The sequence below is a fragment of the Colias philodice genome, chromosome 21, assembly GCF_061535455.1.
Source record: "Colias philodice isolate Cphi_HAF_F1 chromosome 21, ilColPhil1 Martin Lab GWU primary, whole genome shotgun sequence".
Classification (NCBI taxonomy): domain Eukaryota; kingdom Metazoa; phylum Arthropoda; class Insecta; order Lepidoptera; family Pieridae; genus Colias; species Colias philodice.
In genome coordinates, this window is record NC_143106.1 from 1,809,342 (window position 1) to 1,824,240 (window position 14,899).

General features: G+C 34.0%; 3 protein-coding genes across 6 annotated transcripts in view; 2 read left to right on the forward strand and 1 right to left on the reverse strand.

The window, feature by feature from the left end:
- Positions 1-1,005: 1,005 nt before the first annotated feature.
- LOC149478679 (uncharacterized) lies at positions 1,006-4,196 on the forward strand. Its single transcript, XM_089708954.1, has 5 exons — positions 1,006-1,246; positions 1,989-2,191; positions 2,628-2,819; positions 3,374-3,553; positions 3,895-4,196. The coding sequence occupies exons 1-5, from the start codon at positions 1,156-1,158 to the stop codon at positions 4,114-4,116; spliced, it is 888 nt and encodes a 295-aa protein (XP_089565080.1). The 5' UTR covers positions 1,006-1,155; the 3' UTR covers positions 4,117-4,196.
- A 504-nt stretch (positions 4,197-4,700) lies between these two features.
- Positions 4,701-12,518, reverse strand: Mks1 (Meckel syndrome, type 1). Its single transcript, XM_089708919.1, has 7 exons — positions 12,268-12,518; positions 11,672-12,163; positions 11,142-11,346; positions 10,677-10,832; positions 6,141-6,276; positions 5,619-5,854; positions 4,701-5,342 (listed from the first exon to the last, which is right to left on the reverse strand). The coding sequence occupies exons 1-7, from the start codon at positions 12,342-12,344 to the stop codon at positions 5,130-5,132; spliced, it is 1,515 nt and encodes a 504-aa protein (XP_089565045.1). The 5' UTR covers positions 12,345-12,518; the 3' UTR covers positions 4,701-5,129.
- A 412-nt stretch (positions 12,519-12,930) lies between these two features.
- Positions 12,931-14,899, forward strand: part of rho-4 (rhomboid-4) — a 29,928-nt gene continuing 27,959 nt past the window's right edge. For all 4 annotated transcript variants that reach the window (XM_089708668.1, XM_089708670.1, XM_089708671.1 and 1 more), the window contains exon 1: positions 12,931-13,223. In XM_089708668.1, coding sequence (XP_089564794.1) covers positions 13,137-13,223 — 87 coding nt within the window. In that variant the 5' untranslated portion in view covers positions 12,931-13,136. The remainder of the gene's footprint in view (positions 13,224-14,899) is intronic.

Below are 14,899 nucleotides of genomic sequence, written 5' to 3' on the forward strand. Positions count from 1 at the left end.
AACGTTTATTCGATTTTAACTCATGATCTGACTTATCTTCTTTTTGTTCTGACACACTAGATAAAGTTGATTTTACCGCCTTATCTCGTTCTTCTTCAACGATGCTTTTCCATTTCGGCTTTTCGTGCGTTTTGTCTTTGCCAAAGAAGCTGATTCTTGAAAATTTCTCCCGAAAGCTGTAAGTTTTCTTCAAGGGTGATACAGGTTTGTCTTCGTCTAGATTTAATGATTTTACCGAGCTAGGTGAATCGAGCATTGGCACTGGCAAACAAGCCGTAAGAAGTCCATGTGTTTTGGGGACAGCTAGGTCTGTGGATTGGCCTCGTACGGGGCCAGGTGGTTGCGGTTTAAATCTCTCAGGTAGGTCGCCAAGTAAACCGCGTTCTATTAACTGCAGATTTTCAGCATTTAACTTCCTCAACACGTCAGGCCTTTTATACACCTTTTTGTTGGACTCCATTGTGTACACGTCATCACCGACTTGCGGTAGAATTCAAACTGGCATATCGTAGGTGTGATATATTTCACTGATAAAGAATGATAACGCGTTGATAACATCCTCTTGTATTGGTATCATTTTGACAGAATGAATAGGTATCAGCAGGCAGCGCTTTATTTATGTAATGTTCTCTACATTATTTATATTCCACCTGTAAAAATAATGGATTGGTAATCACATTATTAAAAAAAAAAACAATTAAACCCATAAAGTAAACTTTAATCGAATATTGAACATTGTTCCGTGGATTTTCTATATAAACAATATTCCTGAACATCAGAAAAGTTTATACTGCGCGTTGATTGGTCAGGATTATAACATTTTTAACCGACTTCTGTGTTATCATTTCAAAAAACGTTTGACCTAAAAACCTCTCATGTAATGTTGAGTACAGAAAGCACATTATGTAGCAGTGTCTATTAAAAGTTTTATAATAAACTCGAAGAACCTATTACACAACATTTAATCGATACAGTCTTAGCAACCATTCTCAGACAGCGCAAGAAAGCTGAACTATAGTCATGCTTTAGAATACTTAGATAGTTTAGACTTTAGGTTTTTATTTATTTTAAACTTGTAAGATAGCTCTGTACGAGACAAGTGCAGTTATTACATGTACCTTTCCCACGTTAATATATAAATAAGGAAGTGCCATAATGGTGTTTTGTTATAAAATTATTACAGAGTCACCACGTCGCTCGCACTGTGTGTCTCCAAGGAAGGCTTCACCGAGACGAATTTCTTATAGTAAGTGGTTTGTATTCTGTTTAACTACTTTTTTTAAGTGTTTAAGTTCTTTAGGCGCGTTGAGAGTAAAATTTCAAGGTCGCGTCATGGCAATACCATCCAGTAAGTCCACGTCATGCAGTAAGGCGACGATTGTAGTATCTTGCCAAAGAAGTTTCATTTCTGACATGTGTGCTCGGCAAACACACTCTTTTTTAATTTTGAATGCACTTTTGACACGTTAGACAATTTTACGATTTCTTCTCAGTGTAGAGTGTAGACTGTAGAGTAATAAGATATCACAACGCAATAAAGGCAACTAATTTCTTAGTTTTGTAATGATTGCCAATATTACTATATAGCTATTCTGTTGAACGACAACTTACTTCGTAATTTTTTGATGAAGCCAAACTAATGAATTGCTGAATTTTGAAGGTAGAGTCTATTGTAGAGCGTGTAAGAATTATATGAGGATACGGTTCAAAATTAAATAAAACTCATGTATTTAAAATAAATATTTTATTTCCAATAGATACCTTATAAATAGAAGCATGATTACAAATAATATTTTAAAAAGACAAAAGTTATTTATTAAAATAAACATGCACCTTATGCAGCAGCATATATTATGTTCAGCAGAACATAATTGCATTTATTAAATGGCAGGCGTCGAAAATTTTACACATCAACATTCAATCTTATTATAGGACGAAATATTATGCACCTGCAAAATCATATTAAAATATGGAACCGTATTTCACAGTTAACAGTACAACATCAGATCTCATTGGTACGTTGGATTATGACGCAACAAATGCGTCCAGTAGTGATGTCCTGTCGATTCCTGAACGAGACATCAAACTGCTGCAAGCGCTGGCCCGTAAGAGAGAAGAGAATCAAGAGAGGGAGAAGCTGGCGGAGTACTTCCAGAAGATGTGGCTGAAAGAGAAGGAAGAGAGGGAACTTGTAAGTAGTAAAAACACTCTACAGGTAGTTATATGTCTCCCGATAAATGTGGCAAAGGTTAATTTTATGATCATCGTTAACCAGACTATTAAATTCTTACTAATTACTATTACAATTATATACATGCCATGCCAGAAGAATTTATTTACATATACATGTAAATAAATTCTTCTGGCATAGATGTTCATGTAGCAAATATGCACTTTTGGCACGCACACATTCAATTTACCGCATTACTCATTACTCTATATTTGAATGGAGAAAAAACCAAAGGAACAGATAGGCCACTCGACGTTCAGTAGACACATTCTATCAATTTATTTGCATATATTCAAATCATTATTTTGCTTGTTAAAACAGAAAATCCTGCAAAATAAAGAATGTAAAATTCTAATCTGCTCACTTCAGTTATTAAATACTTTATTTTATCAATTAGGTAGAAGCAGAAACATCAGAACAATACAAACGGTATCTACACGAGAAAAGAGCGCAAGAGCGGAGCATGAACGAGTACAGAACGTTCCAGAAGATGGCGGAACAGCAAGCGAGGAGGGGACAATTGTTGGACTGCATCAGGTATAAGGAGCAGAGGAGCGCAGACTTGAGGGCTTGGAAGGAAGATAAGAAGGTACGTATGAAGGATAAACACTACATATTAACTTTTACATACCTACAGACTAGTAACTAAAGAGTAACTAGACCATTCGTAATACTTTATACTGCCTTTTAGGCGGCATGGATTGCAGATGTCGAATTTATTTGATCAAATTTGTTTTCCTGGGTATAAAAAAAATGTACAGTTTAATACAGTTCAATAATATGTATGTACATACCTTATTATAATGCTCGGGAAATAAAAGGCTATTTTGTTATTACATTCATATTTTTATTGACTGACCGGATGGCTTTGTTGGTAGTGACCCTGCCTTCCAAGCTAGAGGTCGTGGGTTCGATTCACACCCAGGGCAAATATTTGTGTGATAAACATAGATGTTTGCTCTGTGTCTGGGTGTTAATTATCTATATAAGTAGATATTAATTTTTTTTTTTTAATTATATAGGTATGTTGTTGTTTTGTAAGCGAAAGCTTAGTATGGGATCAGATCGTGCCGTGTGTCAAAATTGTCCTGAAATATTACTTGACTAGACAATAATACCTTAAACAATAAATTTCCCTTTCAGATATCAAAACTAATAGACAAAGCAATGGAAGAAGAAGCGCGCATACAGCTAGCAATGGAGCGGCGTTGCCGGCTCGACGCGGCAGATACGTTGCGGCGCCGCATCGAGCTGCTGCACGCGCAGAGGAAGGAGGACGATGCGCGGCAACGTCGCTGCGCCATCTTAAGAGATGCTTCTAAGGTATGATGATCTTATTGAAACAAATAAAATTATTTCCATAAATAAATAAAAAAAAAATTGAAATACGAATATTAGGCCGGTCTTTCAACGTTAACTTTATTTCTATTATTATGCATATGCACTAGCACACAAAATATTTCAGAATAATATGTCCAGATACTTAATGATTCAATCGAAATCAATTTGTTATTTTCAATTAACATTAAAAATAAATTTTGAGGATTAACAACATTCCAATCGCGCTAGCGATATTCCTGTGTTTTTTATATTTATCCAAAATTTAAAACAACCTTTTATCTAAACTATATGTACGTATGGTTCATATAAATTTTATTTAACAGCGTGTAGCCATAACAAACGCGCTCAGCAGCTGGGAGACATCACTCCAACGGCACGAACTTGCAGCGCAAGACGCGGCGAAGCGAGCGATGTTCGCGACGCAACACGCGATAAAACGCGCGAGAAGCGGACGAGTGACACGCGCTATGGATAGAAGGCGCGCGAGAGCGAGACGGATAGCTGCTGTCACTGAACTCATGCGTGATGTTGTAAGAGGCCAATAGAAATGTGTTTCGTTGGATAGAGGATAAATAAAAAAACAACAATGTCAATAGACTTGGCGGATCAAATACGATAAATTAAAAAAAAAAATCAATGTCAATAGAATGGAACAGTTCAGTATTTTCAGAACAGTTATTAAGCTATTGCATAGCTTCTATCGCGGGCCTTGAGCGCGGGGACCGAATCCAGAAATTCCTTAACGAAAAAACCTCACGCTCCCCACTCCGACGGGCGCGGAGGTGTGGCTTGAAGGCATAGCATGCAATAGCTTTACCGCGGCAGACGGCAGTCCCCGAGTGCCACACGTCTTTTTTTTATATTTCCATGGTACTTCGGCGGGTAAAACAAGATAAATAATAAAATACATCGAGACGGTAAGCTGCGTTGCATATGTCAGACGGGTAGAGTTAGATATTTTATAAGGCATTATAATTTATGTAGAATAGCTTGTATAAATTAATCTGTCAACAATTATTATTAATTTGTCTTTGGTGGTTATTGTAAAAGGAAGAACTTTTCATAACAATAAATCTAATAGCTACCTCATGTGGAACTGTAGAAATAAAATAACAATAACTAATAAGTATCACATGTGTTTATTGAGTGAATATACAATTTGACTAGATTTTATTTGTTTCATTTCCAAACCTTTCCCTACCGGCTACCCTTATTGTATATAATGACTAAATAAATTTCAGTTTTCACACATTTTCATTTTGAGCAATCTGTTAACAATAAAAAACAAATGCACAGTTCAGTTTGAATATGGATATATAAAAAAATGTATAGATTTCGCAAAGCATAATATCTTTACTCTCTGTAATAAAATATATAGTGCAACTCACACTTGCTCCTATAACACCTACAACACAGGATTCTAAGTAGACTCGACATTTACAGATAGTATTTGTACTTACATTCGTTTCTCAAAAATATTCAACCATATGTTTAATACAAATCACACTTAGCCAAATGGAATCTGAAAATAGTATTCCTACCAAGGCTCTAGAAACTTCTATAAGTCCCCTGTCTCTCGAATATTTCTTGTAGCCGCTGCTAAAGTGGCTTTAGCTCTTTTATATTGCTTTAAAACCGCATCAGCTCCCTGTAAAAGCGCCGTGCCAGATGCTATAGGAACAGGGGAATGATGACCAGGGGACTGAGATTGGATTATTGTACTCCAGTGGACTGATATCGTACCGGTTGGCACGTTTCTAAAGTTGCGAGCCTGAAATTTATGAAACGATTTTTATAGATAATAAGTTGCGATTATTAAAGTACCATAAATGTCTTTACATACTGCTTATAAGCGAAAGTTTATTTCTCAAAAAATTAATAAATAGATTTTGAGAACATACAATTAACATCTGTTTCACTGATCAATTTCCTTTCTAGTCAAAAAGATACGCAACGTAAAACTTGTGAACCCGTAATCTCATGGGTTTATGGAAACATTAACCACTACACCATAGTGACAAGTTAAAATTATTGACAACTAACTTACATATAACTGAGGTTTCTCTAAAACTTCCAAGTCCTCAATCAAATGGCATCCGCCAACAAAGAATCTTCTGCTCTCTGCCTCTATTTTATTCAATTCCTCTGGCCTAGAGCAGGATAGCTGTTCCTTATATCTACCGGGATGTAAGGTTAGAGCGAGATGGCTATACCCCTCAGTCCTGTGTCTTCGCCACCAGTCTTGGGATATGACTTCGAAGAATATTTTTAGTGGAGGTGGATCTGAAATTAAAAAAAAATAAAGAAAGCAAACAATGACGGTTTAAATAAGAATCAAATAACTAGATTTGGTACTAAATTGATTTTTATATTTTAACAAGTAGGTAATACATATTCGACAATAATAAGTAATGACCTTTTAGAATATTGTTCTTTACATTATTGTATGCAATGCGCACTTTTAGTTTTTACCAGACCTATAATACCAAACTTGGAAGTTTTTTCTTATATTCTGTTTTATTTATCAATTTGTTTAGAAAATTACAATATATAGACGAATATAACTAACCAATTCCTGTGGCAATATCCAATTCTAGATCAACAGTGTGTCCAAATAGCCAAATCTGACCATTCTCTCTTACAAGCGACTGTGCCACGTGTGTACGCCCAATAAGGTCGTTTTTGCATTGAATGTTATCTGGAATCTATGGAAATTACGATTAATTATATTTTTCTTTTAAATTAAATCAAATATTATGTAATTTGTTTAGATGTTTCGTTTTTGTACAAAATGTTGATACAGTGCCATTTCTGAAACTAATCTATACTAATATTATAAAGCTGAAGAGTTTGTTTGTTTGTTTGTTTGAACGCGCTAATCTCGGGAACTACTGGTCCGATTTGAAAAATTCTTTCGGTGTTAGATAGCCCATTTATCAGGAAGGTTATAGGCTATATATCGTCACGCTACGTCCAACAGGGGTGGAGCCACGGGGGTGAAACCGCGCGGAGCAGCTAGTTCATAATAAAATATAATTTTAGTCAATGAATAAAAGTTTGTAGATCTGTTTTTAATATTAGGGTTCACTAATTAGCACAGCAGTCAATAAGGAATAGACGCTACTCTAGCTTTAAGTTTTTATCTTGGATTTGATAGACAAAAAATATAAGTCTAGTAAATATAGTCATCAATCCATACTAATACCTATTATAAATGCGAAAGTAACTCTGTCTGTCTGTCTGTTACTCAATCACGCCTTAACTACTGAACCAATTTGCATGAAATTTGGTATACTTAGAGATATTTTGATACCCGAGAAAGGACATAGGCCACTTTTTATTGCGAAATATGTACAATAATATTATGTAGTAGTTAATAATATCAAATCTTTTTTATTTCTTACTTTTCCGTTTTTGAAGTCGGTTGTTTTTAACGCAGTTTATTAAATACTTTTTAGTTTATTTTTCAACACGAATCAAACGAGCCCAAACTCGATAAAGTTGAGTCAATATATTACTGAGTTCCTATGGCCACCTTCCGATTCCATCATCAAATCAGCTTCATGTCATGATAATGTTTCATCGCTATCAAATTTACATACGTATACAAAATTTCAGCTCAATCGGTTACCGGGAAGTGAATCAAAGTTACTTGCTACATATCAACTTAGTCATCGAGTACAGACAAAAATGCTCATAAAATAAAAACTACTGGGCCTATCCGAAAAAAAAGAATTATGGGACCAATTCGACACCATCCCGCATCGAACAAAAAAAGAATCACGTAAATCGGTTCAGAAACCTCGGAGTAATCGGTGTACATACATAAAAAAAAATATACCGGCCGAATTGATAACCGCATAAAATCGCATGGAGAGCTTAATTTTCATTAAAGGCTCTAATCGCACGGAAAGCTAAATTATCACAAAAAAGCTCTAATCGCACGGAGAGCTTAATTTTCACAAAAAACTCTCATCGCACGGAGAGCTTAATTTTCACAAAAAGCTTTAATCGCACGGAAAGCTTAATTTTCACAAAAAGCTCTAATCGCACGGAGAGCTTAATTTTCGCAAAAAGCTCTAATCGCACGGAAAGCTTAATTTTCACAAAAAGCTCTAATCGCACGGAGAGCTTAAGTTTCACAAAAAAGCTCTAATCGCATGGAGAGCTTAATTTTCACAAAAAGCTCTAATCGCATGGAAAGCTTAATTTTCACAAAAAGCTCTAATCGCACGGAGAGCTTACTTTCACAAAAAGCTCTATACGCACGGAAAGCAAAATTTTCACAAAAAAGCTCTAATCGCACGGAGAGCTTAATTTTCACAAAAAAGCTCTAATCGCATGGAGAGCTTAATTTTCACAAAAAGCTCTAATCACACGGAAAGCTTAATTTTCACAAGAAGCTCAAATCACACAGAGAGCTTAATTTTCACAAGAAGCTCTAATCACACGGAGAGCTTAATTTTCATAAAAAGCTCTAATCGCACGGAGCTTAATTTTCACAAAAAGCTCTAATCGCATGGAAAGCTTAATTTTCACAAAAAGCTCTAATCGCACGGTGAGCTTAATTTTCACAAAAAGCTCTAATTGCATGGAAAGCTTAATTTTCACAAAAAGCTCTATTCGCACGGAAAGCTAAATTTTCACAAAAAGCTCTATTCGCACAGAAAGCTTAATTTTCACAAAAAAACTAATCGCACGGAGCTTTATTTTCACAAAAAACTCTAATCGCACGGAGAGCTTAATTTTAACAAAAAGCTCTAATCGCATGGAGAGCTTAATTTTCACAAAAAGCTCTAATCGCACGGAGAGCTTACTTTCACAAAAAGCTCTATACGCACGGAAAGCAAAATTTTCACAAAAAAGCTCTAATCGCACGGAGAGCTTAATTTTCACAAAAAAGCTCTAATCGCATGGAGAGCTTAATTTTCACAAAAAGCTCTAATCACACGGAAAGCTTAATTTTCACAAGAAGCTCAAATCACACAGAGAGCTTAATTTTCACAAGAAGCTCTAATCACACGGAGAGCTTAATTTTCATAAAAAGCTCTAATCGCACGGAGCTTAATTTTCACAAAAAGCTCTAATCGCATGGAGAGCTTAATTTTCACAAAAAGCTCTAATCGCACGGAGAGCCTTATTTTTCACAAAAAGCTCTATTTGCACGGAAAGCAAAATTTTCACAAAAAAGCTCTAATCGCACGGAGAGCTTAATTTTCACAAAAAACTAATCGCACGGAAAGCTTAATTTTCACAAAAAGCTCTAATCGCACGGTGAGCTTAATTTTCACAAAAAGCTCTAATTGCATGGAAAGCTTAATTTTCACAAAAAGCTCTATTCGCACGGAAAGCTTAATTTTCACAAAAAGCTCTATTCGCACGGAAAGCTAAATTTTCACAAAAAGCTCTATTCGCACAGAAAGCTTAATTTTCACAAAAAAACTAATCGCACGGAGCTTTATTTTCACAAAAAACTCTAATCGCACGGAGAGCTTAATTTTAACAAAAAGCTCTAATCGCATGGAGAGCTTAATTTTCACAAAAAGCTCTAATCGCACGGAGAGCTTACTTTCACAAAAAGCTCTATACGCACGGAAAGCAAAATTTTCACAAAAAAGCTCTAATCGCACGGAGAGCTTAATTTTCACAAAAAAGCTCTAATCGCATGGAGAGCTTAATTTTCACAAAAAGCTCTAATCACACGGAAAGCTTAATTTTCACAAGAAGCTCAAATCACACAGAGAGCTTAATTTTCACAAGAAGCTCTAATCACACGGAGAGCTTAATTTTCATAAAAAGCTCTAATCGCACGGAGCTTAATTTTCACAAAAAGCTCTAATCGCATGGAGAGCTTAATTTTCACAAAAAGCTCTAATCGCACGGAGAGCTTAATTTTCACAAAAAGCTCTATTTGCACGGAAAGCAAAATTTTCACAAAAAAGCTCTAATCGCACGGAGAGCTTAATTTTCACAAAAAACTAATCGCACGGAAAGCTTAATTTTCACAAAAAGCTCTAATCGCACGGTGAGCTTAATTTTCACAAAAAGCTCTAATTGCATGGAAAGCTTAATTTTCACAAAAAGCTCTATTCGCACGGAAAGCTAAATTTTCACAAAAAGCTCTATTCGCACAGAAAGCTTAATTTTCACAAAAAAACTAATCGCACGGAGCTTTATTTTCACAAAAAACTCTAATCGCACGGAGAGCTTAATTTTAACAAAAAGCTCTAATCGCATGGAGAGCTTAATTTTCACAAAAAGCTCTAATCGCACGGAGAGCTTAATTTTCACAAAAAACTCATCGCACGGAGAGCTTAATTTTCACAAAAAACTAATCGCACGGAAAGCTTAATTTTCATAAAAAGCTCTAATCGCACGGAGAGCTTAATTTTCACAAAAAGCTCTAAACGCATGGAGAGCTTAATTTTCACAAAAAGCTCTAATCGCACGGAGAGCTTAATTTTCACAAATTGCTCTAATCGCATGGAGAGCTTAATTTTCACAAAAAGCTCTATTCGCACGGAAAGCTAAATTTTTACAAAAAAGCTCTAATCGCACGGAGAGCTTAATTTTCACAAAAAACTAATAGCACGGAGAGCTTAATTTTCACAAAAAGCTCTAATCGCATGGAGAGCTTAATTTTCACAAAAAGCTCTAATCGCATGGAGAGCTTAATTTTCACAAAAAGCTCTAATCGCACGGAGAGCTTACTTTCACAAAAAGCTCTATTCGCACGGAAAGCAAAATTTTCACAAAAAAGCTCTAATCGCACGGAGAGCTTAATTTTCACAAAAAACTAATCGCACGGAAAGCTTAATTTTCACAAAAAGCTCTAATCACACGGTGAGCTTAATTTTCACAAAAAGCTCTAATCGCATGGAGAGCTTAATTTTCACAAAAAGCTCTAATCGCATGGAGAGCTTAATTTTCACAAAAAGCTCTTAATCGCACGGAGAGCTTAATTCAAATAAGGTTCTTAATTGGAGCTTAAAAGGAGCTTAATTCATAGGTTTCAAATAAATGTAAAATAAATGTTTCCTGTTGCCATCTTGAAATAAGTAAATAAGAGTTTTTTGTTGTATTGTGTCTAAAAAAATTATCTCACCTTAATGTGATATTCAATATAAATATTATCCATTTCAAATTCTATTGCTGACGTTATTTCTAAGTTTATAAACACCTTCTTGCCTCCCAGAGGCGGCATTACAAAGGGCATGAAGTACTTTTGCTTTTTCTGCCATTTCTTGTATAGTTTATTCAGCTGAAAATATAAAAATTGATACTAGAGATAAGAGAAGTAAGAAATTTATGGTCCAAAAACTTTTAACTTGTAACACACTAAACCGAGGTCAAATAACTGCCTGCTGCAGCTGGTCTTAGAAAATAAAAATAATTATTATTTGAAGTAATTTTTAACTAAAAACCCATTAGCTTTGACTTTGATAGTATCCTTATATTCTTCTATATTATAAAAAAAATACATAGCAACATGCAGAAGATACCTAGTTACTAATTATCACAGAATATCGCTATAAATATTAATAATAAAAAGAAGTACAAAATATATTACCAAATCAACCAATTCTTCACTACATTCCTTAACACCAAAATCAATTCCCACATAATATTCCAAATGCAGATTGCCTGTTGCACCCTCTATATTATAAGGGTTCGACAAATTGTTAATATCAGGTGACACCATCAGGTAATTGTGTTCTTGGTTATGATATAAGGATAGTAATATACATTCATCACTGTATATTATATTACCATCACTGAAAAAAGAAAGAAGAATGATTTATAAATGAAAATATGTGAAAGGGCAATGTTTAAACATATGAAGGATGAATGGCCTAATATAAAGATAATAAATAATGTTGTTTGGTGCAATATTTTAAACTAACGGTCCACACCTGTCTTCCCCCATTATACATAATATATTCTATAGGTCCCCAATAGGTCCAATACTCTATATCTATAGCAATAGGTCCAGTAGATTCGGTAAAAATATAAAATTGAAGAAGATATTTTTAATCCCGTATGTTTAATGAAATAGAAGATTGTTACACATTTATAAATTAATATAATAAATTCACTTACTCATCATATTTTGAGTTATCATACATTATATGCATTGCTGTCCATTCAGCACCTGCTATCACATTTTCTTGACTAGAAAACAAATCTCTTGTGGAATTTGTTTCATTTCCAATAGTGCTGCTTATCTTATCATTTAAGTTTAACTGCTCCAAGCATGAATTCAAAAAAGGAATCCCAGTGTCATAACTTTTTTTTTCAACAATGGGCAATGGCATAAAACAATCTTCATTGAGATGTGTGAAAAGCTTTTGTGGTAAAGCATTATTTTGTTTTAATTTGTTATGGAGGCTTAAATCCGACTCTGAAATACAGTTATGGATATCTGAGTACTTTTTAATTTCATACTGGCTAAATACTTTTTCTTGCCATGCAAAAACATATTCTTTTGTCGCGCTCCCATCAGCTTTAGCTAAATTCTGTGTTTGAGATGTATTTGAGTAATCTTCAAATTTCGGTAGTAAAATTATGCTTTCACGTGGCTTTATTGTAATCCTGAAATATATAATAATGACTAAATTTAGTTTCCAATACCTATTAATTTATTTTGTTGAAATAAGTATATTCTCAGGCCAGTAAGTAATATGAAAGATATTTACTTAAATTTTATATTTTGTAGGGGATCTTTCAACCAGTACACACCAGAACTCGCGTTTGATTTTAGGAAATCTGTCATTTTTAGATACTACTTGTATACAATTCCCAGCATTTTATTTTGAAACTTTTTTAATAAATCACCGACAATCGACATTAACTTTGTTTACAAACAACTCTATAATTATTGTCGCCATAGTAACTATTAACAATCCCACAGATTAGTAACAAAATGTTCATTTATGTCACTGTCACGGGTAACAAAACTTCTTTAGCGGCGTTGAGCACTTTTTCTGTAATGGGTATAAAGTTATAAACTAAGGGTATAAAATCAAAACTCGCGTCAGGACACGTGACCTGATCGAAAAAGCGTAAGACGTATTATTATAGTACTCTTTGGTAAGACGGATGGATATCAAACATGCTCAAGTTTTCACTTCTGCCCGCTGCCGGCACTCGAGTGCAACCCGTCTTTTTTTTTCTCTTTTTTTTATGTAGTCTATATTATCTGTCAATGTTTTATAGAATATAGCTGTATAGTCTGTCGCTACCCGAGGTCGCTTCTGTCATCTGTCTGTACCTATATATTTTTACTGCTCTGTCGGAGTGATTGGATAACGGTAATGTGTCGGTGTAGGTGTGAACCTATATTACTTGCTCTGTGGTGTGAACTGTGAAGTCGTAAATTGTTTGCGGCGTTATCAGAAATATAAACACGGATACAAAAAATAATCAGGATATTATCCAGAAATACCTTATCTTATCGTTTGCTTGCAATAAATCGATCATGTACGTTTAATAGTGATCCGAAATACTGTTATGTGCTGAGACAGAAAATTAAAATAACTAGTTCTTCGCAAGATTTTGGGTAAAAATGCAGTCGGTTCAACGGGAAACCAACGTATCTATACCACTAACACCAACAAGATCAGATTTGTACTGGAGGAGAATATTTAACAAGGTATGATCAATTATTTGGAAAATATAAAACAAGTTATCTGCTTCTAAAAGTATGTCGAATGTATTGACTTTGTTCTCACGAAGTGAAAGTTTTCCCTTGTCGGCGTTAATTTGAAAGAAATGTAGGGTTTATACTTTATACTTTAATGTGTTTTTGTGTTCGTTTACCCAAATAAATCAGAAATGAATCAGGGAAAAAGAACATTTCAGTTGCAATATTTTCAACTCTTTAATTAAAAAATAAAACAATCCACACTTTATTTTATTTCTCTAGGTCTAGGCGAATGAATAATATAAAAGTGTACGGTTATTAAAACTAGTATGATTTTAATTAAAAATTGTTACAAGGAGAAGCAAACTTTACAATGAGATATTTAATAACTTGTGAATATAGTATAAATCCTTCATACATCTCGGATATAATAAATAAAATAATAAAAATAAAATAAAATATTGCTGTTACTTTTCTTAAATTATTACATGCCAATTTCTTAAAAACTAAGTTAATTCTACGTATTCTAATTTTTATTTATAATATCGGCAACAGGATGTTTATAAGAAACAGCTTGTTTGTCGACAAAGGCCTCCTCTAAAGATTTCCATATATTTCTATCTTTTGCTAAGCAGGTCCATACAGGACCGGCTATTTTCTTAAATTCATCTTCCCATCTTTTGCTTTGCCTACCTCTATTCCTTTTACTATCTCTTGGATACCATTCCGTTACTAACTTAGTCCATTTCTCCATCTCGGATATATCCCTCATTAAATAAATAATAAATAAATAAATATTTACAATTTTTCCTACACAAATATCTTACTATAAAATTATATTTTAAATTAATTAATCATACTTCATATTTTATCATCAAGAGATATACCTTACTATCTGAGAATTATGTGCATATAATTTCATAACCAAGTATATGTAATTTTTTCATTATTAGATGAGAATATATTTATTTTAATACTAGGTACTTGGATCCCATAGCTTCAGTAGCATGGTACCCTACCGGGTAATTTCTGAATTTCTTAAATCTGTTCTTAGGTGAAAAACATTCAAATTTCAAATAATAAGCTAATATTATTTTAAAAAATGTGAGCTAAAAGCTAAACATTTTTCAATAGGTCCTTAAATTTGAATATATCTTATATATAAAATTCTCGTGTCACAATGTTAGTCTGCATACTCCTCCGAAACGGGTGGACCGAATCTCATGAAATTTTCTGTGCATATCGGGTAAGTCTGAGAATCGGCCAACATCTATTTTTCATATGTACCACGGGCGAAGCCGGGGCGGACCGCTAGTAAAATATAAATATTTGAATATATATTTGATATTAAATTTTCTAAAACCATACAAATATCCTATGTCAAGCCCATTAGAACTTTGAAGTAAAATAAACATCTAAAACAGAAGTACAACAATTGATGTGATTATTAATTCTATTTCAGTAACGTGTACAGTGGGTTTTGGCCGATTGCCAATATCTTAGTACACTATAGTTAATGGTTAAACCACTAAATCAAACAGTAAAATATATGATCCTCTTTGAAAAGTTCGTAAGAGAGTTATCAACAGAGAAGCATTATAAATTTTAAATATAAGTGGTGATAACTTCTTTTTGTTCTTTATTGGTTCACTATAGTATTTTCGTCTGACCGGATCTGTACTGTG

Bases quoted from the DNA above. Each gene is read 5' to 3' on its own strand.
- LOC149478679 (XM_089708954.1), top strand. From the start codon at position 1,156: ATGGTGTTTTGTTATAAAATTATTACAGAGTCACCACGTCGCTCGCAC. The intron at 2,192-2,627 runs GTAAGTAGTAAA...TTTATCAATTAG, and splicing joins AGAAGGAAGAGAGGGAACTT to GTAGAAGCAGAAACATCAGA. The intron at 2,820-3,373 runs GTACGTATGAAG...TTTCCCTTTCAG, and splicing joins CTTGGAAGGAAGATAAGAAG to ATATCAAAACTAATAGACAA.
- Mks1 (XM_089708919.1), bottom strand. From the start codon at position 12,344: ATGACAGATTTCCTAAAATCAAACGCGAGTTCTGGTGTGTACTGGTTG. The intron at 12,164-12,267 runs GTAAATATCTTT...TATATATTTCAG, and splicing joins CTACAAAATATAAAATTTAA to GATTACAATAAAGCCACGTG. The intron at 10,833-11,141 runs GTAATATATTTT...TTATATTTTCAG, and splicing joins GTGAAGAATTGGTTGATTTG to CTGAATAAACTATACAAGAA.